General features: G+C 38.0%; 1 protein-coding gene across 3 annotated transcripts in view; it reads left to right on the top strand.

Annotated features, from left to right (window-relative positions):
• LOC142339564 (uncharacterized) overlaps positions 1–13,615 on the top strand; it is a 55,202-nt gene extending 41,587 nt beyond the window's left edge. For all 3 annotated transcript variants that reach the window (XM_075389700.1, XM_075389699.1, XM_075389698.1), the window contains 3 exons: positions 3,892–4,152; positions 5,375–5,624; positions 13,372–13,615. In XM_075389700.1, the coding sequence (XP_075245815.1) occupies positions 3,892–4,152; positions 5,375–5,624; positions 13,372–13,425 (565 nt within the window). In that variant the 3' untranslated portion in view covers positions 13,426–13,615. The remainder of the gene's footprint in view (positions 1–3,891; positions 4,153–5,374; positions 5,625–13,371) is intronic.
• The last annotated feature ends 11,832 nt before the right edge of the window (positions 13,616–25,447 follow it).

Below are 25,447 nucleotides of genomic sequence, written 5' to 3'. Positions count from 1 at the left end.
ACATGTAAAATTATGCCAGAACTGTCCTCCTCTTCAGCCACTTCAGCCCGTGGACAGCCAGGCGCATGAAAGCGGGACCAAATGCCCAGTACAGGATAAAATGTCCCGTTCGAACAACACACCAATTCAAACAGACCGACAGTTATGTTATTACACATTTTCGATCTGAAAAACTCACAAAACCCTGAACAACATGGAAAATAAAAGTTCTGAATTTCAAGAGAGGATTTCGTTGTTAGCATGGTTCATAAATAAGTAAAGGGGTGGACCCTTTTACTTTGAAACATTTGCAATTAAGACGAAACTACCAAATACAGAACTAACCACAACAAATAAACAACAGATTGTAAATTAGCTGACCAAATACAAAACCGAACAGCGCTTTGCGAAATCAATTTACACGGATTATTTCTTAAACGAGTTGCCCGCCTTCATCGATTATGCATTCTTCAAAGCTAACCTTCATAATCTTTCTTTTACGAATAATAGGTTTACAAACAGAACAAGTTGATTATTTATCCCGCGGAGTTATATTCAATGAAGAGACTAGAATTCTCTTAGCGGAAAAATTTATAAATGTGGAATTTTTACTACCATTCCCGACTTATAATTTTACATCGCGAGACGAAATACAAAAAATGCTTGAAAAATTGAAGAAAATGTGGGAACATCCTTCAATTATGTGCCCCCTCGACTCGAATACTCATTTCAACACATCAACAGGCGCGTTTAACCTTGACTGGCTTCTAGTTGAAATTAACCAGGAAGTCGAAGAAGCAACTCATGAGGCCGAACAAATACGAAGCGAAAGTGCTGCATTTTTATACCAGGAACGAAAAACTAGAGTGAAACGAGGCGCCCCTGTCGCAGCAGCTGTAATGGCAGGGATCGGACTATTTGGCGGAGGAGTACTTCTTGGAGGGGGAGATTGCGGACTAACAGGACTTTTTGGTCTCTGCCAACAACACGGTCGCGAAAATGCCGCAAATATAGATCGCCTCAACCAGTACGCATCTGTTCTGACAGACTATGTACTAGAAGTTGAAAGCGCATCGAATGAAAAATTTTTCTTGATTACGAATGAGCTGGAAGAAATACAGAAAACCCAAACCGAAATGCAAAACAACCAAAACCAGAATTGGAAAATCGTTGAAAAACAATTCGAAATCTTTGAAGAAAACATCCACATACTTCGCGATTGTAACGAATTGCTTTTTTCTAACCAACAACTTAATTTCAATTTTGATACAGTGGCTGCACTGCTAAACGTCCTTTACTCAGATATAAAAGGCTACAGGTCAGCACCATATACATTCCGTATCAATCTACTAAATTCAATTCCGATACTGCTAAGCAAACGGTTGCCAATGTCTTTAGTACCCCGGAATTCACTACTTAAAATTTTAGATTCCGTCCATGACAGCCAAAAACATGCCTCTGATCGGCTTACTTTGGCAATACCATTGCCGGATATCTTGTCGTATTATGATGCTAAACTGTTACGAGAAATCTCAACACTCGATGAAGGCGTTCTTTTAACACTATCAATACCCCTGGCTTCTAGCCAGACAGCATTCAATGTCTACAGAGCGCACTTAATCCCAATGCCACAGCGCGACAGCACTGAAGCTCTCCAGTGGGTTACAGAGGGACCCTATCTAGCCGTTTCAGAAGATTCAATGGAAACCACCGTATTAACGCACGAACAATATGAACAATGTTTAGGATCAAGTCGTTATAAAATTTGCCATCAAACTATCGAAACTCACTTAGCACAGTCCTCATGCCTAGCAACATTATATTTTCACAATACAGTGACGGCTATGTCAGTTTGTGATACAGAACGGATAAGGCTCCCAACACCAGAGCAAGCAACAAACTTGGGTTATGGCATATGGCTGATAAAATCCGCATCAGATGCCTTTACCTTACGAGAGTATAGCATACAAAATGATAACATTCCTCACAAACACGAAAGGCGAGGATGCAATGTCTGCATAATTACATTAGAGTGTGGTACCCAACTTATAAGTAAAAACATCAAAATCCGACCCGACTTACAACACTGCAACCAAATTCCAGCAGCTACGATAACAGTAATCTTGCCAGACCCTTTGGAACATCTCATTGCAACGTTACCAGACATTTCGAAATTACCGTATTTCAACTCCAAAGCAGAAGCGAATATTGCACTGATTTAAAATGTAAAAGCCGAATTGAACAAGCAGTCATTAAGCATTAACTCTGCGCAAATACAGAGAATTGCTGAACCAATAGCACATAATATGCAACTATTAAAACCAACCCTTATCGAAAAACTGCATGACTACGTTCAACTGAAACTTTCTTTTACCCTCACTTTAATTGTTTTCATCGGGAACCTGCTTCTGCATACTTTAGTGATGTATCTTTACCATCGCTTTAGCATTTTTAAACGAATCACGCCAAGTTTTTTAAAATCCGGCGGAGAGAAGATAAATTTGAAACCAGTTGTTGCAACAACAACTCCTAATCATCAAGAACAACTGAAGAACTCAAGCAAATGGAAAAATAGATTAATGGTCTTAACTGAAAACCAACTAAATCGAATAGGCCAAGAAGCCCCGGAAACTGATTTGATACACCATCAGCAACAAAATAAAAGGAGACCACAAATCCAAACAGCATCACAAGTGGAAGAGACAACATTCTCTGACGAACAGCGTTCGAAATCTCTCACATCAGTCCACAGCCGTCAAAGGAATTCATCAAGCCATGCTGACCGTATAAGCTACGTTGACATCTCAGACATCTCAGACCAAACTCAAACTTAACTATAATTGTCATTAATTTTACTCAAATGCGATTCCAAAAAAAAACTTTGGGTGGCTCAAAAAAAGACATATATATAGTAATCTGTTTCTTCTTGCAGTAAATTGTTTTCAAAAAATTTTCGTATGAAAATTTTTCTTCAAGTCGGGTAGTGTAACGTCCCGTTTCTCACTAAACTTTAATTGCTAAATTCATTGTCCTTATATAGATATCTACCACTCGGTGAAATATGTTTATTTATCTCTAAGTTGCTTATTTATTCGTGATACATAATAAATCATAAAAGTAAATGAATACATCCGCCTTATATTTGTTATATAACTTGTATATTTGCTAAATGATGACAAAGATGTTATAAAAAGTATGTAAGACACAACTGGAATAAGATGAGATACGATAGTGTGCGAGGCCCCAGAACAAGTTACAAAATTCACTTCTTAAAACCCAATGTTTTCCACCAATTAAGCTGTCAGCCTATGCACACCGAAGACAAAACGCAATCGCCATTCCCTGTAATTGAAATGATAAGTACGTTAGTTGACTAAGGAAAACAACTGTGATTAGAAGATATTTACTCCAGACATTATATTCAGAAAATCAAAGATTACCACACATGCACTAGAAATAGGTATACAACAGAAATCAAATTTAGAAACCTGATAAACCGTTAAAGCCCAACTTTCGATGCCCTCTTCTTGAACTTTGTTCTTTTTAGTCTTAGTTACCATCACTATTGATGATTGGTGTTAGTACTAGCCCCTGTATCCTCTCATTAAGAAGCAGGAGTCCAACAAAATAGTTTGAACTTTGAATATGTTTCCTTATATCAATCAATTTTTCTCGTTTTTTTTGTTAATCGTATTCGGCGTTATGAGAATAAGTGACGGCTATTTTCCGGCAATCCTGCCTGTTATGTTTAAAATATCAAACCCTGCCGAAGTGGTACGGGCGCCCCTAGCAAAAGCCGCATGAATCTTCTGAAGGCCAGGGATAAACGCAAAACTTAGGCTAAAACGAAAAAAAACGACCACCTCCTTTTGTTCTGTTACTTAGTAATAGACCCCTTTTTGAATGTTTCAGTGGCGCTACTGGAAAACTGTCGACCATTCAAAACGACATCTTCAAACAAGTGCACAAAACATTTGTAGAGAGTCACTTGAAGGACACTATAGGCATACTGAACTACACTTATGGGCAGACAGATGATCTGAAACGACTACAGAATTCCGGTGACAAACTGAGGTCTCTGTTGAAGAGTGCTGATTATTTAGAGAAGAGTGCAAGGTTTCCACCTGCCATTGATCATGTGGAGGAGTTTATGACTGCATCTAGGCTTAGCAGGTTTGAAAAATTCCACTGACGAGCTCATTTTAGCTGTTTACTGGAGTTTACTATTGTACGTTCATTGCTGTCAAATTTGGTGCAATTGTTTGGGTCCTGTTGGTCCTTATTCGCAATTTTTTACTGGGTTAATTTTTCGACCCATCATTTGACTTATCGTCCTCAGAAGCGGAATAAACCCCAACCCGAGGGCATCGGGTCATGGTCCTTGTTGCATCTCTCTTAGAGCTTGATTGGGGTCGTATTGCACGCACGGTTCAACGAGACTTTTGAGGAGCCAGAAATTCATGTGGAGGTAAATTTAAGGTTTGGACCCCTCTCCCCCTTTTTCCTGTCCCGTCACTTTTCTCAAACCCCTCAACAACGACTGTTAGAAACCTCCTGAAGTTTAAGCTTGCTACTATCAAATCCAACTCCTCGTTTGAGAGCAATTCTTCCGACAACAGTCGATCATGTTAATTAATTTCGTGTGGTAAAATGTCTAGCTATTTCGTGTGATTAATAGCCGCCTCATCTTCTCAGCCGGCTATTATAGCGCTCCTATTTTTTTTTTTACTTCGTCGAATAAAAAAATTTTTCGCTTTACCTCATTTTGCCGCTTTTTCAACATTTTGCGTGATATCTTTTTGACTTCTCTAGACTAGTTTCTCTCTTCTCTCATTCTGCTAAAAGTGATTTTGAACATCAGTTGCTCAGCAAAGCAATTCAAAATGAACAGAGTCAGTATAAAAAATTGAAGTCAGAAGTAGAAACGGGATAAACCCATTAAGCCCAATTTTAGATGCCCGCTTTTTGAACGTCGTTCCTATAAGTCTTAATCCTACCATCTCTAATGCTTATTGGTATTGATAGTAGCCCCTGTAGCCTCTCTCTAAGAAACAGAAGTACGTTATCTTCAACTACGAAATGCCATCAAAATAAATAGAACTTGAAAAATGTTTTTGTACAAAAATTTTTTTTTCAATATCTTCTATTCTTTCAATCCCAATCATGCTTATTGGAATCAACGGCGGCTATTTTCCGGCAATCTGCCGGGTATGTTTTTACTGCAATTCCTGCACTGCTTTATGACAATTGAATCTTGTATGACCTGGGCTATTTTTAAACAACAGCTTAGCAGAGTAAAGAAATTGCTTGAACTCTTGTCAGGTATATAAACTTTTGTGAGGTTTGCGTAGTGTCTGCTATTTGTTTTTTTTTTGCAATGCTTTTGTCATTTCAGATGCATCCGACTTGTGAATTGCAAGAGTGCCAAAGACAGGACGTCAGTTATGGCCACATGGGAGATGTCACATCAGATCACAGAGTTCCTCGACACATTCCAGAAGAGCTCCCGATTCCAGAACAGAGAGGATATGCGCACTGTCATAGTGGATAGTCTCCGAAGAGGAGTTCGATTGAGGAATTGTAAGATGAATGTGGGTCAGCCGCGGTACAAATTCACTGGCATTAATATGAGGCTAATGCCTGAAGTGAGGAGGAACAGTTTCCATAAGGCTTTTTATCTAGCAATATGGTTCCAGCTACTTTTTTTCTTACCAATTGCGTGAAAGACATTAGAGCTTGCGATAAGGCTAGAATTAAAAATCAGTATTTCAAATCTGGCGCAGCACATCTTTTGTGTCTTTGGTCCCAGTGGTCTTTTTAACTACCCAGTGTTAAGTCCCGGTGTATGGAAATAAACCTTCTTGCACAAATTTGAAAAGCGTTGTCTGGCATTTCAGCAGTCTATTTCGAGGCTATTGTCAGGAAATATTTTTGCTGACTGAGCAATTTTTTTGTCAACTTGATGTTTTTTCAAGCATTTTTCTTCCCGTTTTCATTTTTTTGTTGTCTTAGAAAGCATTATAACCTTTTTGGCATTTGAGGGGAGTTTTACGCTAATATGAAGCTTTCAATATTCTGACCATTTCTAAGCTCTTTAGCGATATTTTGCTCAATGCATCGTTTTATTGCATTAATTGTTAACTGAGTTTTTCCTGAGCGTTTTTCAATTGATTCTTTGGTACCAATTATTTTGTATAACTTTTGACAAAAGAATTGAGAAAATTATCATAATTTTTCTCCATTTTTTCAAATTTAAAGATGATTGTGACACATTATGGCTTGCCTTATGTTTCTTGAGCAATTGTTAGCGACGATAGCACGAAACAAAACTTTTCATTTGTTTCGTTATTTGTGCTATATGAAAAAGTAATTGAATTTTCCTATTTTTAAAGGTTAGCTCAGTTATGGAGTGATTATTTGCTCTCAAGCGAAGTTTGTAGCTATTATATTAGTCCTGTTGGTATTTGTTTATGCGATTTTTTTGTCTGACCCATGTAAATTTTTGTCCTCGAAACGGGATAAACAGGTAGCGCCCAGCAGGCATTAAGTTCTATTAGAGCCTTTCAGCTCACTAGTCTCAAAGCAGGCGATTCGCAGAATCTGTTTTAGAGACTTATACTTATGGTGTGAAGGGCGGTTCTTAGAGGTTGACCCCCCCCACACACACACACACACACACACACAAACACACACATACACGCGCACACACGCACGGACTCACACACACACGCGCACGCACACACGGACTCACACACACACCCGTGCATCCCCCGCTGCGCTCACCTCACACTCCTTCAATTAAGCTAGCCTTAATAAACCGTTGCTAGCTACTGACGAAGACATCCGCTCGCCATTCGCTTGAGAACAATTCGCTCCGACGTTAGTGGGTTATGTGATTTTGTTTATTTGAATTTAAATTGTTGTCTTGTCTGCTTTCATGCGTTGTTTCAGCAGACAGTTTATATTTGAAAAGCTATTTTTACCTGGCGGTGACAATTTCGTTTCGTGTCCGTAATTCCTCTGCCTATGTTTTTTAATCAGTGACTTATGTTTTCAAAAGATGGAAAGTCAAATGCCGCACGTTGAAACAGGTGTTTAGGTCAATCTGCTGAACAAATTTCAAAGCAGATTGAAGGGTAAAGTGATTTTTGTTCACGCAGCTGTCTAAGAGAGAGTGAAAAATTTATGTGTGAAAATTTTTGGCTCTGGGCGAGGGATGATGACGTAGAGTTTTTTAAAGTGATTTTGGTTTTTGTTGTGTCAATTATTTTGCTAGTATTGGTATATTTGGACGCTTTTTTGATCATCTGAAGCAAATTTTTGACTTTGAGATTTTTTGCAATTTTGTCCTGTTGGACTCTTTTTTAGCAGTTTTTGTAGTTTTCATTTGGTTTCTGTAGAATGGACATTTTTAGTTGAACTCGCGCGGTTAATTTGGTAGCATGGAGTACTTTTTGGTAGCGTGGAGTAATTTTGATCAAATTTTGGCCCAATTACAGTCAGTTGTGCTTATCTCTTTTGATTTTGCGTTTTTTGCAATAGTTATTCTAGTTCACTATTTACTCGAGAGCTATCCATTAGGTATTGTTTTTTAGAGGTGACAATACGAGATTTTACAGTGCATTTTTCAATGGAATAAATAGTAAAAATTTGTATTATTAAATGTTTTTCAGTGTTTGCTTTTTGATGTTTTCCGTTTTTGCCCCTAGTACTTGATACACCCCTCAGTTACAGAGCGCATGCCTTTACATAGTTTTTTTAGTAAGTAAAAGTATGGCTCTTGTGCTTGGGGGTGCAAATAATACGCACTAAGTTGGGGGCATAATTGGAAAGATCCACTTTTAAATAGTTGGTTAATGTGTATGTGGCACGCATTGGGCACTGATCGAGCAGAAAAATTTTATAAATACCTCTCAGAGTATTTGTTGGGAAAAAAAGTTAAGCTTTTGCTAGAAAATTTTTTAAAGAATCTACAGAGTGGATTTTAATTTCGTTGACTTGATGAATTACGTGATATGGTGAATACGGTCAAGGTTTTAAGAGCAAAATCAAAAGAAACTAGATAGGCCAATCAAAGCCGGTCATTAAGTCATAGCGCATTAGGTTCTCGAAAATTTTAGGAGACAATAGTATTAGGCTCAATAGCCGTCAGAAGTTGAATTAAGTGAACTGTAATTTGAGAAGCTGTAATTTTAGAAACTAGCCAAAACTGTAAACTTTTTGATCTCTTTTTTCTGTTTGAATCCCAATGTGCATCAAGGGGCTCAACGGTTGCTATATTTCCAGCAACTTGGACAAACGGCGTAAACTTGCGCGCTATCTCATTTTAAAAAGTGGTGTTTTAGATAAACCTTTGCGTCGGCATGCTCACAGAATAATTTCTCTCGAACGAAGTCTGAAGTCTTATTGTAGTACTGCCTCTTTTCGCAACTCAAAGGAGGGTATTGGTATTATAGACATTCTTGCTACTCGACGAGGCGTATTGATACTATACAGGTTTTTTAGATGAGGAATCTATGTTCATGAGTTGAACTTCTTTCTATTCGAGCATTAGTATCTTTCCGAACGTTCGGTATAAGCATGTAGAAAACTCAATTTTAAACTTGACTTCTTTCGACTTGGCTTCTCAAGTGACGCTTTAACGCTGGACTTCTTGAAATTTGCGTGATCTAAGTTGCGCAAATTTGTAAATGAGGGTATGAATTTTGCGTACGCACAGAGAATTTAAAAGCCGGAATAGCTTAGTCAAAAGCGTCTGAGACTGGCGTCCGGGACCATGGGTACTTCTGCATGTTTTTGACCAGTTAATTAGGCAACTCCGTCTGTCGTTAGAGAGCAATTCGTCCCAGGTTAGTCCGTTATGTTAGGGTTCATTAATTAGAAATTAACACTAGAAAAAGTTCTGTTCATGAACAGACCACAACATCTGTTTCCTGCTCCACATTTATCCATTGCCAGTACCAAGTTTTGAATTGAGAGAAAAATTGTCTTCACTTTTTACAAACTTTCCTATTGTATTATTAGGCAATTTAATTTTTTGTATTGATTTCATGGTATGGTTAGTTCTAGAGTTTTATTTGAACGACTTCTTGAGTCGCTTACCAACACCTGGTTATGTTTTTTAGCTGAAGGTTATCTGTTCATTACTTGGACGTGTTTTGTTTCTTTTCTACCATTGATTTAATTTTAAATGGTGAGCATCAGGATATAGAACATTGTTTTTATTTGTACATAGTTACCTCAATTAGTATTCAAAGTGAAAAGGTCCTCTGGGGAAATTTTGTTGCCATAACAGTCCCTTCTCACTGCCCGATATATTTCTAGAACACAGAAATGAAACGGGGTAAACCCATAAAGCCCAATTTTAGATGCCCGCTACTTAAGCGTTGTTCTTATGTGTTAGTTGCCCCCTCTAATGCTGATTGGTGTTGATACTAGCCCCCAGCCCCTGTACCCTATCATTAAGAAATAAGATTATGGGACTAGAAAATGACATCAAAATAGTTCGCATATTGAAATTGTTGGATCTTTTCCGTTTGTGCCCCCCCCCCCGCAAGCTTAGTTGGCCCATATTATTTGCGCCACCCAGACGCACGTGCCATATTTTTACATAATGATTTCCTATGTAATGGCACGTGCTCTGTATCTGGGGGGCGCATAACGTACTGGGGGCACAAACGGAAAAGATGCAAAATGTTTTTGTACGTTTTTTTCCTGTTTTTCTTTCAATTCCACTTGGGGTTATCAAATGCAATGGCGGCTGTTTTCAGGCAGTCCGCTGTTAATGTTTGCTATCAAAATATGCGAAGAATATTTCTGCCTTTTTGAAAACTTTAAGTAGTAATATTCTGGCTATTTTCTAGTTCTTTGTTTTTAATGGCTGCGATAACTGATCGAATTTTTATTGAAGTTCAAAGAATTTGAATTGTGTTAGGGAGTTGTCTTTTTTAAATATCTGTTGACACAGTTCTATGTTTTTGAAATCGAATTAGTGTATTGATTTTGGGCACGCAGATTTTAACTCTAATTTTAAATTAGAGTAAGAAATTGGTGTCTGGGAAAAAATTCGCTTTCTCGAGTGCAACTTTTCACAGGCGGCAATTTTATTTCTTTTTACTGTTGTTTTCGAGTTTTTTTATCGAATTGGCTTTCTAAATGCTTGTCCGAATCAATTTCTAGTCATTTCTAGGTCTAATTTATTGTTTATGTTTAGTTAACGACAATCCTTGTCCTGCTATATTTTTTTCGGATCTATTCTGTCCCCCCATCTTTTGCGACCTCAGGCGCACGTGCTAACACGTTACGTAGTAACGTGTTATATAACAACATATAATTTGTAACTGGGAGTGTAAAAACACTGGGGTGGGCAAAACAGTAGATCCTTTTTTGTCAAGGTTTTTGGTACAACCATATGATATCACGCTCTTTACATTTGCTTTTTTGTGCGATCAACAACTTATATGCGTGTTCAACGTCATTTTCTACTCTTATTGGAGTGAGATTTTTGGTAAATCTATTTGAAGGGGTTGAGGTCAACTGGGTGCATGTCGTTCTAGTTGAAAGTTATTTGCGGCAACCAATATAAATAAGTTGTCCAAAATATGCCATCTCAACAATAATGTTCAAAAAACAAAATTTTCTGCGTCGGTTTGTATGTTTTCATTGTCATTTTGATACTGCAATCCTGTGAATCTATTGCAGCTATTTTTGGGCTATCTACCAGCTATGTTTTAAATTGACATCTGTTTTTGGAAAGGTTGTCCTAAGTTGTCACCTGAGGCGGTTGAAATTCATTGAGGCAATTTTGGGGAATTAGGACGATTTAAACCCCCCCCCCCCCACCTATCATTGCCCAATGAGGTCATTTACAAATTTTTACAACCCGCCTCTCGTTTCACCTCTGATGATGGTAATGTTTTTTATTCAGGCTTATTTAAATTTGTTCATATGCGTGGTCACGGTGTTTCATGGCTCAGATAAGACTAGCGTTGAAGAAGATATGATCATGACATGAAAGTGATTTGATCTGGTCTGAGCATCCTGTAGGGATGGGGCTTCTTTATTGGTCTGCCATGCATCGTGAATACCACATCTGATTTATCGATCCATCTGAAATTGACAAAGGCCGCTATAATTAAAACATGGAAAATTTGGGTCTTTCCCATCATCACCCCCGGGGATCTTTCCGTTTGTACCCCCTCCCCACCAAGCTTAGTGGGTGCATATTATTTGCACCCCCAGACGCACGTGCCAAATTTTTACATAGAGACCATTTAATGACACAAGCTCTGTAATTGGGGGAGCATGAGCATAACGTACTGGAGGTGCAGAAACGGAAAAGATCCCGGTTTGGTAACGTATAACCCCGTCCCCATTGCCGGGAACATACCGTATCTTTTCCATTTGTGCCCGCACCCTCAGTACTTTATGTGCACCCAAGTTACAGAGCACGCGTCAGTACATTGTAAAAATAAGGTGCGTGCGTCAAGGGGAGGGGGTGCAAATAATGTGCACCCACTAAGCGGGGGGGGGGGGCAATGAAAAAGATCCACCATACCATATTAGAGAGGGGCTATGATGGGGAAAGGCCCAAAATGTGTAACTTTCATTGCTAGGTACTAACTGTACAACGTAGAGTCTCTATGATTGAGGAGAGGAAGGCGTTCATGTTTATCCTCTCCGCGCATCGAAGGAGTGACCATAAGCACCATTATACATATTACACTACCGTAGAGTGCAAAATCCGAATTCTTTAATGATTAATGATACTGATGAATGATACTGTGAAAGCTAAATACCTCGCAACATTTACGACCAATGTTGCGAGGTATTTAGCTAGTCTTGACTTTTTACGGAGTTAGGCAATATGCCGATCAATAGATTTCGGGTCTTTCCCATTATAGCCCCCCCCCCAAGCTTAGTGGTCAGATAATCTATAGCCCCCCCCCCCAATCATGGTAATTATACCATAATGGGGGGCTATAATTTCACGGGGGGGGGGGGGGGGGGCTATAACGGGAAAGACCCTAGATTTGTAGGTAAATAATTTGGATCTTTGCCATTATAGATCCCCAATCTTAGTGTTCATATAACCTATAGCCCCCCCTCCCCAAATCATGTTAATTATACGATCATAGGGGGATATGGTGGGGGCTACAATGGGAAAGACCCAATAATTTGATGTTTAGTTGCTCGCTAGTAGATTTTTGCTAAATGAAATTGCACTAAATTACCGATTAGTGTACTAACAAACAGTAACATAGAGAAACATAGCAGCAGCGTATAGCTAAGAGACGCCACGAGCCGGCATGGCATTAAGTCGCTCAAAATTCTCTCCTAGAGCTTTCCTAGTATCTAAGTGTAATGTTCATCGAAGCTGCTCAGAAGTCCTAATAATATTGTGGGGGGGGGGGGGGGGTCTGAGCCCCAAACTTCCACTTTTGGCTGTTTTTTGACGGGGTGTATCATGTAGACTAAGCTGGCACGTCATGAAATCATGATCGATTATATGAAAAAGTGTGAGATTAGATTAGAGAACCTGTCGCTTTCGGTCGGAGGATCGAATATTGTGGATTTGTTGTGTTCCTCAAAATGTCTCCTCTGATATTTCTCCTGGTCTTTCAAAGGAGTAAGCAGACTGGGTTGGTCTCCAGGTGTGCAATTGCATGGTATTCCTCCATCTGTAGTGTTCAAAGTAGGGCACAACATTTTGGGGCACAGAAACCTTCCAAAAATAGAACTAGGATCTTTTCTGTTTGTGACTCCCAGCTGTGTAGTCAGTCTTTTTTGATGCAAAATTTTTTCTGATGGTTTTTGTTCTAGAACTTTTGGTCTTGGTTCTTTCCCATCATGTCGTGACCCGCGCTCTCCAGCTTAGGGGTCATATAACGGACAGGCCTCACCCAATAACCTTAAGTATACCATAATGGGGGGCTATAGTTTGGTGAGGAGGGGGAGTGGTTCTATATTGGGTAAGACCTATTATTTGCTATGTAATGACATTTCATTTTCAACATGGGCGCGTTAGAGGGGTCAATAACCGAAAAGATCCTCGAACTATTAACAGGTTAAGCTATAGAATAAAAGCAAGCTTGTTGTCTTCACATAAGGTGTTTTTAGTGGTTAATAAATAAGCAATTAAAGCACGTGCTTATTTTTGGGTCTTTCGCTCTATAGCCCCCGCCCCCCAGTTCAGTGGTCATATAACCTATAGCCCCCTATCATTGTATTTATGCCATAATGTGGGGGTTATAATTTCGTGAGGGGAGGGGGGTGCTGTAATGGGAAAGACCCGTCAAGCGTTAGTAGTGAGCGCTAATAGCACCATTTATATGCTTAAACTATAGTAAATTAAAAATGAATTGTCGACTGCTCCTCCTCTGTGATCTGAAGGAGTTGAAACCACCAGAGGGAACCTTCACAGGATCTGCAACTGTGGCAACTTAGACAACAAATAAACATTCTATCACACCCTTACAACTATCGAAGGAACACACGCTCCAACTTAATTATCACAACTTAAAACCAGAAATAGTTCTTTTGGTTACTGTTGTCAAATCTCTGCATTGAACAATGAATATCTTATTCACTCTTTGCCTCTTTTTGGGTTTTCCCTGAGAAAAAGTTTTTTTTACTGATAGCCTCCGAATAACAAATTATAGTTTTATGGGTGAGTGTGAACAAATATATGCGTATTTTGTTATGATGTTTTTTTTCTGATTGTGTATTAATACCAGCTTTTTAATAGCCGCCTTCAGCCTCTCAACGGCTATTATTTAGGCGCTTTTCATTTCAATTAATTTGAATTGTATTGCGGCGCTGTCTTTTTTTAAGATCGCCGCACAATTTTATGATTTTTGAAGTCAAATTGGAGTAGTGATTTTGGTCACGCCGAAGCAGGAAGTGGAGCGAAAAAGCGAGTGGTTTTGCGGCGTGAAATTTTTTAACTCAAATTTTAAAGTAGAGTGAGAAAACGGTGTTTGAACAAAAACTATCTTTCTCGCTAGTGGTTTTTTGTTCTCATGCGGCATTTTGACACTGATTTCAGCTTTTTAAAATTTTTTTGATTTTTTTTTCATTGGTTTTCCCAATTCCATCATAGTCCGTTCTAGATCTAGTTTTTTAGTCAATGAAAATTTTTTGAATTGTTCGTCAGGACCTGTCTTGCTATGTTTTAATTCGCTTTACCTTTTGATCACATTTTTCGTATTTCATAAGTCACGATTTTCACGTTTGACTTCTGATTTACTTCTCATTGTTTCAGCTGAATGGATTTTAATTTCTTCCGCATTCAATTACGCAATGTGGTGAACACTGTGAAAGCCAAAAAATCAAAATCAAAAGAGACGGTATAAACCGATAAAGCCCGGTCATTAAGTCATCGAGAAATAGGTTATCAAAGTTCCTTAGAGTGTTTGCTAGCTAACATTGGTATTTACATTATTAATACCCACCGTCAGCCTCGCAAATGGCTATTATTTAGACGCTCTCCTTTTTTCCAATCCAATAATTGGATTGTATTGCTGCTCTGTCTTTTTTAATAGCCGCACAGCGATAGCTGGGGCTATTATTGGCCTTCTCTTGGTTTTTTTATTTCGTCGCGATTTTTGTTACGACCATATGACGTCGCAACCACTTCAAATCTGCTTTTGTTCGTTCGTCCATGCAATTTCAACTGAAGTGCGCATGTGACGTCATTTTTCGCTCTTAACGGAGCTAGTTTTTTTGTTCGTTCGCGTGATTAAATTTTCGGTCACCCTTGACTTACCTCACTCTCAAAAATGACTTCCTCACTTTGAAATTGACTTTTATTTACTTTAATCCAAAGAGGTAAGGTTAAATGGGTGTGTGTCACTCTAAATGAAGGTTTTTTGAGAGCAGCCAATAGAAACAGCAAAAATTTATTTTTAATCAAAATCTAACATGTCAGCCTTCAATGAAAAGACGAATTTTTTTGGTCTGCCTTTACTGATTTTTTTGGGACTGCAGATCTACGAAGGGATTGCGGCTATTTTCTGGCAATCTGCAGCTATGTTTGTAAGATGTTTTCACAATATTTTCTTGACTTTGATTAAGGTGGCGGGAATCAAGTTTCCTTAGAGGCCCTTAACCGCGTTTTGTAGTCGAGCAAATGCTTAGAGCGGTGAAGCTACTTGGAAGGCAGTAATTCAGGTTCGCGTTTTTATGTCATTTTTCGATTTTTTTTGTTGAACGAGTTGAGGTTTTTAAGAGTTAACAAATGTCTTTTTCAAGACAGTCTGTTTTTTGACCATTTTAAGAGCTGCATGTTTTGGTACTAAAAACATAAACACACAAATTTATACTAATTTTTATAATTTTTCAGTTTTTTGAAAATTTTATTGTTTTTTTTCGCCCTAGGTCTCAATAAACTTCTTCTAGAGTTTGATAATAGGTTACTGCACAGTTTCTAGTGGCGATGATAGAGTTTTCAGTTTTTTTGTCACGAATTTTAGCAGTTCTTTTAAAAGCGTGCATTTATGCACCCGTTTTTTGAAAATTTCTCGGGCGTTTTTCCGTCAACATTGGCCCAGGAACTACCTCTAGGGTTTTATGGTAAATTACTGCATAGTAGCTAGAGGTAATAGATTGGTTATCAATATTTTAAATTTAAGAGCTTCAGTATTTTTTTGATTAATTTTAATTTTTTTTCAAATCTTTTAAAAATTCTCATGTTCCGAATTTATCGAGCTTCATGAGCCAATGAAACTAATTAACGCTTAAAATAAGGATACTAGATGGTAACTGGAGACAATGAAATGGTTCAAATTATTAATGTCACTAATTTTAGCCGGATTTTGTTCAATTTTACAATTGTTTTTTTTTTGAGTTTTTTGGCCGTTTTTTGAGTTTAAAAATTTTTATTGTCGAACAAAAATTTTTCAGGTTTTGCAGATGGGATACTACATGACAGGTCTCCAGAGACAAAGAAATGTTAGTTTTTTTAGCGAAATTTAGAAACTTGAAATTTTGAACTTTTCTGGTTTTTTTGAAGCATTTGTTATTTTTCTCGAGTTTACCTTAAGTGGATAATAAATCGCGTTCAAGGTTTTTGCGTGAGTATATTTAATCTTATCATATTTGCCCTTCAGGCTTTGTGTTTAGCTTGTTTGATTATTTTTGTTCCTCAATTTTGAGATTGTCTTCTTGGCTGGGATTGTTCACTTGATGTGCTGGTCAGGTACAATAATTTTCTATGTTTCAATCAATTCTTTGAATTGTAGTTCAGGACTTGTCCTGCTATGTTTTTTTAATTCGCTTTACCTTTTGATCACCATTTCCGTTATACATAAGTCACGATTTTCCCGTTTGACTTACCTCACTGACTGTTTCAACTGAATGGATTTTAAATTCCTTCACGCATTGAGTTATGCTATTTAGTATATACAGTCAAGGTCAAAAGAAACTGGATAAACCGATGAAGCCGGGTCATTAAGTCATAGTGCATTAGGTTATCGAAGTTCATTAGAGCGATTGCTAGCTGATATTAATATTAAGCTTAATACCCGTCAGTTTAGAAGCTGATATAAGTATAGGTTAAGAATCTAACTGAAACTGCACACTGAATTAGAATCTTTTGCCACTGAAAAAAAAACAGAAAAAATGGTCAATTTATCTCTTTTTTTTCCTTTTTCTGTTTCAATCCCAATGTACATCAGGCGCGTCAACGGCGGCTATTTTTCTGCGGGCTATGTTTCTCGCTGCAGGCTCTCATCATTCATGTCATAATCAGTTAACGAACATTGCGTTGAAGTGAATTAAAAGTTGTAGTAACCAGGGAACTCGGGGATAGCTATTTTACGCTGATGAGGGTGAATTTGATATTTTGTTCCTTCTTAATTCATTCTAGTTAATAGGCGAAGTTAATTAATTGTCGGGATCGCATTCGTGTCTTTCTCATCTTTTGGTGCTTCAATTTAGAATCTTCTTAATTTTATTACAAATTTACGATTTTAACTTACTATAGCTCAATTGCGAATTATAGAATAGTGAATATTAACTCAGGAATTCAATTTTTATGTAGAGGCTTTTTAATTGAGGTAGATGTACAGAATTTGTAGTAAATCTGGTGAGATCATGTTTTAAGGCTGTAGTTTAATGGTACGTTTCCATAGTGTGGGTGAATAAACATGCTATGTTTTCTTGTAGACGTTTCTCTGGAATCTTAATTCCCTCTTTCACCGTCACAGGTTTAGTTTGGCTTCACCTGGCGACATTCGAAAGCTAGAGTTTGACCCCCCGAAATGACTATGACAAAGCAAGATAACTCACTGACGAAACCGGGGGGGGGGGGGGGGTGGCAAGTGGTGAAAGATAGCACAATTTCACATTTTTAAACACAGATGGTAAGTGGTTAATATATATTACAAAAAGAAGAGATTACAAAAATAAGAAAAATTACAGCTAGATTGTACACCGTTATTCAGATCAACACATTGCGTTCTTTTACATAGGTAGGAAAGAAACAAACTAAGACAAATTTTCCCTTATACCATACCTCTTAATCCAGAAAAAGTATTAATAACAGTTCTCGACTTTTTTTTTTCATTCTGAAAATTTCTGCGAGCTCAACTAGAGCATCAACTGTACTGTGTTTGCCTCTGAATCCAAATTGCTTGTCATTAATCATATGGATGTTTTACTGGTGAAAATTACAGGTTCAGCAACATTGCTTAATATGTTGCAAATGTGGTCAACACCAGTTGACAACTTATTATCCAATTTTAAGATTGTTTATCTAACTTCAGCAGCATTAGTTTGATGGTAGAAAGAACCATAGTTTTTGCGATAGGTTTGTATTCTACAATACCTTACTTCACTTTAAATTTTCGCTCCAAAAGTTTTTGTGAAGTGTAGAATTGTTAATACCGATTACTTTCAATTTTCCTGAGAAAGTTAGACCATCTTGCATAAAAACGCTTTTATAATCATTTGATTTCCCCTCTATCTGTTATGAGTTTTTCTTGCAGACAGCTCATTAAACTCTTCGTCAACTGATCTAAAATGAATTGAAATAATATTTTACGTTCTTGTGAACAAAATTCCTGTTCTGTTGCTTTATGAAGCGTTAAACCTGTGCGTCAAAATGTGTGTTAAACTGCGTGGTTTGCCAATGTGAGTATTGAGCAATTTCAATTTCATCCTATATATTAAACGCGTGAGCTTTAAATTTGGACAAAATTTTTGCATGTTTAAGGGGCCTCTTGAAGCGCACGTTTAAGAGTCGCATTGAGCACCATGATTACGCAAACATATCGAGAGAGTTCAATGACCTAAAGGGCTCAAAGTAGATGGTTGAGAACCGAACCTGGGACAAAAGACTGTTAGTCAGGTGCAGTTACCAGGAGGCTAAGCGGGCTTGTAAGTATGCTCGCCAATAGAGAGGATTTACTGTCCTGGGTACTTTGTGTTTTTAATTGCTCCCGAACTAAGTTTGAAGTTCTTATTGTAAATGTGTTTTTCTTCAAAGTTTTAGTCTTACAATTCAGCGCTGTTCTAGAACACTCTTAGCTTTCAACTAAGTTTTTCATTCTTTGCTTTTGTTTTTTGCGTGATCTCAAATGCTCTCATTTTTAATTTTTCTTGTAGATATGAAAATTTTGAATCAACATCATTCCGCCTGTTGTTCGAGAGCTTTTTTGAGTCGTTTTATCTTCCTGAGTGTGTTAGAAAGAAAAATGCTTATCCTATATATTAAAAGCGTGAGCTCTAAATTTGGACAAATTTTCTGCATGTTTAAGGGGCCTCTTGAAGTGAAAGTTTAAGAGCCGCCTTGAGCACCATGATTACGCAAACATATTGAGAGAGTTCAATGATCTAAAAGGCTCAAAGTAGATGGGTGAAAACCGTGTCTGGGACAAAAGACTCTTAGTCAGGTGCAATTACCATGAGGCTAAGAGGGCTTGAAAATATGCTCGCCAAGAGTGAGGATTTACTGTCCTGTGTTTTAATTGTTTTTACTTTGTGTTTTTAATTGCTCCCGAACTAAGTTTGAAGTTCTTTTTGTAATCGTATGTTTTTCTGCAAAGTTGTAGCCTTACTGATTCAGCGCTATTCTAGAACACTCTTAGCTTTCAACTAAGTTCTTTACGCTTTTCTTTTTGATTTTTGCGTGATCTCAAATGCTCTCATTCTGATTTAATTTTATTGATTCAATAAAAGCGATTGTGAGAAACGGTGGGATATAGTCGTTATAGCGCATTTGGTAAGATAGATGACTGCTAATCTGAGGGTCGAGGGTTCGAACACGTGTCGGGTACCCTGCTTTTTGTAGACATGAAATTATCTAATCGACATCATTCCGCCTGTTATTCGAGTGCATTTCTTGCGACGCTGAGTCGTTTTATGTTCATGTGTGTTAGAAAGAAAAATGATGTTCCTATAAATTAACCGCACGAGCTCTAAATTTGCACAAAATTTTTGCATGTTTGGGCAGCCTCTCGAAGAGCATGTTTATGAGCTATATTGAGCAGCATGGTTAAGCGAATATATCGAGAGGGTTTAATGAAATAAACGGCTCAAAGTAGATGAGTGAGAACCGAACCTGAGACAAAAGGCTCTTAGACAGGTGCAGTTACCACGAGGCTAAGAGGGCTTGAAAGTATGCTCGGCAAGAGGGAGGATTTACTGTCCTGGATACTACTGTTTTTTATTTGCTCTGGAACTAAGTTCCAAGTTCCTATTGTAAACGTGTGTTTTTCTGCAAATTTTCAGGCATACAGAATCTGCGCTATTCTAGAACACTCTTGGCTTTCAACTTAGTTCTTTACGCTCTTCTTTTCGATTTTTGCGTGATCTCAAATGCTCTCATTCTGATTTAATTTTATTGATTCAATAAAAGCGATTGTGAGAAACGGTGGGATATAGTCGTTATAGCGCATTTGGTAAGATAGATGACTGCTAATCTGAGGGTCGAGGGTTCGAACACGTGTCGGGTACCCTGCTTTTTGTAGACTTGAAAGTTTCTAATCAATATCATTCTGCCTGTTGTTCGAGGGCTCTTCTTGCGACGCTGAGTTGTTTTATAACCCTGTATGTGATAGAAAAAATGCTTATCCTATATTTTAAACGCGTGAGCTCCAAATTTGGACGAAATTTTCATGTTTAAGGGGCCTCTCGAAGTGCATAGTTTAGAGCCGCATTGAGCATCATGGTTAAGCGAACATCGAAAAAGTTCATTGAGCTAAAAGGCTCGAAGTAGATGTGTGCGAACCGAACCTGGGACGCAAGATTGTTAGTCAGGTGCAGTTACCACGAGGCTAAGAGGGCTTGAAAGTTTGCTCGCCAATAGGGAGGATTTACTGCCCTGGGTGCTTTCTATTTTGTACTTTGTTTTTTAAATGTTCCCGAACTAAGTTTGAAGTTCTTATTGTAAACATGTTTTTCTGCAAATTTTTAGATTAACAAATTCAGCGCTATCCTGGAACACTCTTAGCTTTCAACTCAGTTTTTCATGCTTTACTTTTTGATTTTTGCGTGATCTCAAATGTTCTCAATCTGATTTAATTTTATTCAATAAAAGCGATTGTGAGAAACGGTGGGATATAGTCGTTATTGCGCATTTGGTAAGATAGATGACTGCTAATCTGAGGGTCGAGGGTTCGAACCCGTGTCGGGTACCCTTCTTTTTGTAGATTTGAAAGTTTTAAATCCACTTCATTCCGCCTTGTTCAAGAGCTTTATGCCACGCTGAGTCGTTTTATCTTCCTGTGTGTGTTAGAAAAACAAATGCTTTTCCTATATATGAAACGCTTGAGCTCTAAATTAGGACAAGATTTGTGCATGTTTAAGGGCCTTCTTGAAGTGCACGTTTATGAGCCGCATGGAGCACCATAATTACGCAAATATATCGAGAGAGTTCAATTACCTAAAAGGCTCAAAGTAGATGAGTGAAAACTGAACCTGGGACAAAAGACTGTTAGTCAGGTGCAGTTACCACGAGGCTAAGAGGTCTTGAAAGTATGCTCGCCAAAATGGAGGATTTACTGTCCTGGGCACTTTGTTTTTTTAATTGCTCGCAAACTAAGTTCGAAGTTCCTGTTGTAAACGTGTTTTTCTGCAAAGTTTTAGTCTTACAGATTCTGCGCTATTATAGAACACTCTTAGCTTTCAACTAAGTTTTTTACGCTTTACTTTTTGATTTTGCGTGATCTCAGATGCTCACATTCTGAATTATCATTATTGATACGATAAAAGTGATTTTCAGAAACGGTAGTATGTATGCGTTATAGTGCAGTTGATAAGATGGATGACTGCTTATCTGAGGGTCGAGGGGTCGCACCCGTGTCGGGTACCCTGCTTTCTGTAGACATGAAAATTTCTAATCAATATCATTCTGCCTGTTGTAGGAGGGCACTTCTTGCGACGCTGGGTCGCTTTTTTCCTGTTTGTCAGAAAAAATGCTAATCCTATATATTAAACGCGTGAGCTTTAAATTTGGACAAAATTGTGATGTTTAAGGGGCCCCTCAAAGTGCATATTTTAGAGCCGCATTGAGCAGCATGCATGGTTAAGCAAACATATCGGGAGAGAGTTCAATTACCTAAAATGCTCAAAGTAGATGGGTGAGAACCGAACCTGTGACGAAAGACTGTTAGTTAGGTGCAGTTACAACGAGGCTAAGAGGGCTTCAAAGTATGCTTGCCAATAGGGAGGGTTTACTGTCCTGGGTACTTTGCGTTTTCTAATTGCTCCGGATCTAAGTTTGAAATTATTATTGTAAACGCGTGTTTTTCTGCAAAGTTTTAGCATACGAATTCAGCGCTATCCTGGAACACTTTTAGCTTTCAACTAAATTTTTCATGCTTTACTTTTTGCTGATCTTCCTTTTTTGTAGGAAATATCAGTCGCAATTGAGCACAATGTTCAACAACCCTCCTAAGGTAACGTGTTTTAGGGGTCCTTAATCCTGCAACCTAGCGTAATAAATGCGTTTTGAGACGCTCTTTACCATCCTTTCTAACCTCCTAATATGCAGATTTTGCGCTGATTAAGCTTGCGGTATAGCAAAAACAAGCAAGTTACAAATGCCATTATCAAGAAATTTGCTGTAGAAAGAGCAAAAGTCAAGTGCAATAACATAGATAGCTTAATTTGTGAGACCTCTGGCTGTTAAACGAGAAGAATTGGTTGTAGCCTGAGTTGGTGCTAAACAGAAACCTTTAATTCTTTTAAACCTTCTATTCGTGTCAGGTGCAGTTACCACGAGTTTAAGAGGGCTTGAAAGTATGCTCGGCACGAGGGAGGATTTACTGTCCTGGATACTACAGTTTTTAATTTGCTCCCGAACTAAGTTCCAAGTTCTTATTGTAAACGTGTGTTTTTTGCAAAGTGTTAGCCGTACAGATTCTGCGCTATTCTAGAACACTCTTAGCTTTCAACTAAGTTCTTTACGCTTTTCTTTTTAATTTTTGCGTGATCTCAAATGCTCATTCTGATTTAATTTTATTGATTCAATAAAAGCGATTGTGAGAAACGGTGGGATATAGTCGTTATAGCGCATTTGGTAAGATAGATGACTGCTAATCTGAGGGTCGAGGGTTCGAACACGTGTCGGGTACCCTGCTTTTTGTAGACTTGAAAGTTTCTAATCAATATCATTCTGCCTTTTGTTCGAGGGCTCTTCTTGCGACGCTGAGTTGTTTTATAATCCTGTATGTGATAGAAAAAATGCTTATCCTATATTTTAAACGCGTGAGCTCCAAATTTGGACGAAATTTTCATGTTTAAGGGGCCTCTCGAAGTGCATAGTTTAGAGCCGCATTGAGCATCATGGTTAAGCGAACATCGAAAAAGTTCAGTGAGCTAAAAGGCTCGAAGTAGATGTGTGCGAACCGAACCTGGGACGCAAGATTGTTAGTCAGGTGCAGTTACCACGAGGCTAAGAGGGCTTGAAAGTTTGCTCGCCAATAGGGAGGATTTACTGCCCTGGGTGCTTTCTATTTTGTACTTTGTTTTTTAAATGTTCCCGAACTAAGTTTGAAGTTCTTATTGTAAACATGTTTTTCTGCAAATTTTTAGATTAACAAATTCAGCGCTATCCTGGAACACTCTTAGCTTTCAACTCAGTTTTTCATGCTTTACTTTTTGATTTTTGCGTGATCTCAAATGTTCTCAATCTGATTTAATTTTATTCAATAAAAGCGATTGTGAGAAACGGTGGGATATAGTCGTTATTGCGCATTTGGTAAGATAGATTACTGCTAATCTGAGGGTCGAGGGTTCGAACCCGTGTCGGGTACCCTTCTTTTTGTAGATATGAAAGTTTTAAATCCACTTCATTCCGCCTTGTTCAAGAGCTTTATGCCACGCTGAGTCGTTTTATCTTCCTGTGTGTGTTAGAAAAACAAATGCTTTTCCTATATATGAAACGCTTGAGCTCTAAATTAGGACAAGATTTGTGCATGTTTAAGGGCCTTCTTGAAGTGCACGTTTATGAGCCGCATGGAGCACCATAATTACGCAAATATATCGAGAGAGTTCAATTACCTAAAAGGCTCAAAGTAGATGAGTGAAAACTGAACCTGGGACAAAAGACTGTTAGTCAGGTGCAGTTACCACGAGGCTAAGAGGTCTTGAAAGTATGCTCGCCAAAATGGAGGATTTACTGTCCTGGGCACTTTGTTTTTTTAATTGCTCGCAAACTAAGTTCGAAGTTCCTGTTGTAAACGTGTTTTTCTGCAAAGTTTTAGTCTTACAGATTCTGCGCTATTATAGAACACTCTTAGCTTTCAACTAAGTTTTTTACGCTTTACTTTTTGATTTTGCGTGATCTCAGATGCTCACATTCTGAATTATCATTATTGATACGATAAAAGTGATTTTCAGAAACGGTAGTATGTATGCGTTATAGTGCAGTTGATAAGATGGATGACTGCTTATCTGAGGGTCGAGGGGTCGCACCCGTGTCGGGTACCCTGCTTTCTGTAGACATGAAAATTTCTAATCAATATCATTCTGCCTGTTGTAGGAGGGCACTTCTTGCGACGCTGGGTCGCTTTTTTCCTGTTTGTCAGAAAAAATGTTAATCCTATATATTAAACGCGTGAGCTTTAAATTTGGACAAAATTGTTATGTTTAAGGGGCCCCTCAAAGTGCATATTTTAGAGCCGCATTGAGCAGCATGCATGGTTAAGCAAACATATCGGGAGAGAGTTCAATTACCTAAAATGCTCAAAGTAGATGGGTGAGAACCGAACCTGTGACGAAAGACTGTTAGTTAGGTGCAGTTACAACGAGGCTAAGAGGGCTTCAAAGTATGCTTGCCAATAGGGAGGGTTTACTGTCCTGGGTACTTTGCGTTTTCTAATTGCTCCGGATCTAAGTTTGAAATTATTATTGTAAACGCGTGTTTTTCTGCAAAGTTTTAGCATACGAATTCAGCGCTATCCTGGAACACTTTTAGCTTTCAACTAAATTTTTCATGCTTTACTTTTTGCTGATCTTCCTTTTTTGTAGGAAATATCAGTCGCAATTGAGCACAATGTTCAACAACCCTCCTAAGTTAACGTGTTTTAGGGGGTCCTTAATCCTGCAACCTAGCGTAATAAATGCGTTTTGAGACGCTCTTTACCATCCTTTCTAACCTCCTAATATGCAGATTTTGCGCTGATTAAGCTTGCGGTATAGCAAAAACAAGCAAGTTACAAATGCCATTATCAAGAAATTTGCTGTAGAAAGAGCAAAAGACAAGTGCAATACACATAGATAGCTTAATTTGTGAGACCTCTGGCTGTTAAACGAGAATTGGTTGTAGCCTGAGTTGGTGCGAAACAGAAACCTTTAATTCTTTTAAACCTTCTATTTGTGTAAATGATTTTCTGGTTATGGTTTTGCGGGCCTGCTAGTGTTTTTTTAATTAAAACTTATTCATTGTGCCCGGTTTTAAAAAATAAATAATGAGTTCCAACAGTCTTCTTCTTTTGTGTTCTGTATCGAGTATAATAGAAATTGGTATTTATTTCCGAACTTATTTATAGATATACAACACGTTTGAGAGGTCACAAAAAAGGCCTTAGCTTGTCCATAGAGCGGTGCCTCTTTTAAGCTTGCAGAATAAAGAAGTTACCTTACGGTACTGATAAAATTACCAGAACTGTCCCGTCAACACTTGGTTTCTCTGTATGTAATTGTCTCCTAAGTTATGTAGGATGTTTGTTAGAGGATTCGTTTGCAAATTAAATTTATCTTACAATGTTTTTGTCTAGAGTAATTAAAATAATAAACAATATGCTTGATTTTTTTTTCGTTGACCTCAGAGTTTTTACGGTTTTTAGTCTTTTCTCATCTGAATGATTGTTGTGAATTTCTTCATTGCTGAAGATTTGTGATCCAAAGCCACAGTCGAAACTTGGTCTTTAACTTTTGCTCGTCAATTTTAACTACTCGTATTGATGCAATTCCATTGGTGTCAGTAGTTTGATCTTGCGGACGCTATTACACTTCTTTAGTC

Source organism: Convolutriloba macropyga, chromosome 5 (assembly GCF_964194025.1).
Source record: "Convolutriloba macropyga chromosome 5, txConMacr16.3, whole genome shotgun sequence".
NCBI lineage: Eukaryota > Metazoa > Xenacoelomorpha > Acoela > Convolutidae > Convolutriloba > Convolutriloba macropyga.
The sequence above is the reverse complement of the archived record's forward strand: the minus strand, read 5'-3'. Positions and strand labels throughout refer to the sequence as shown.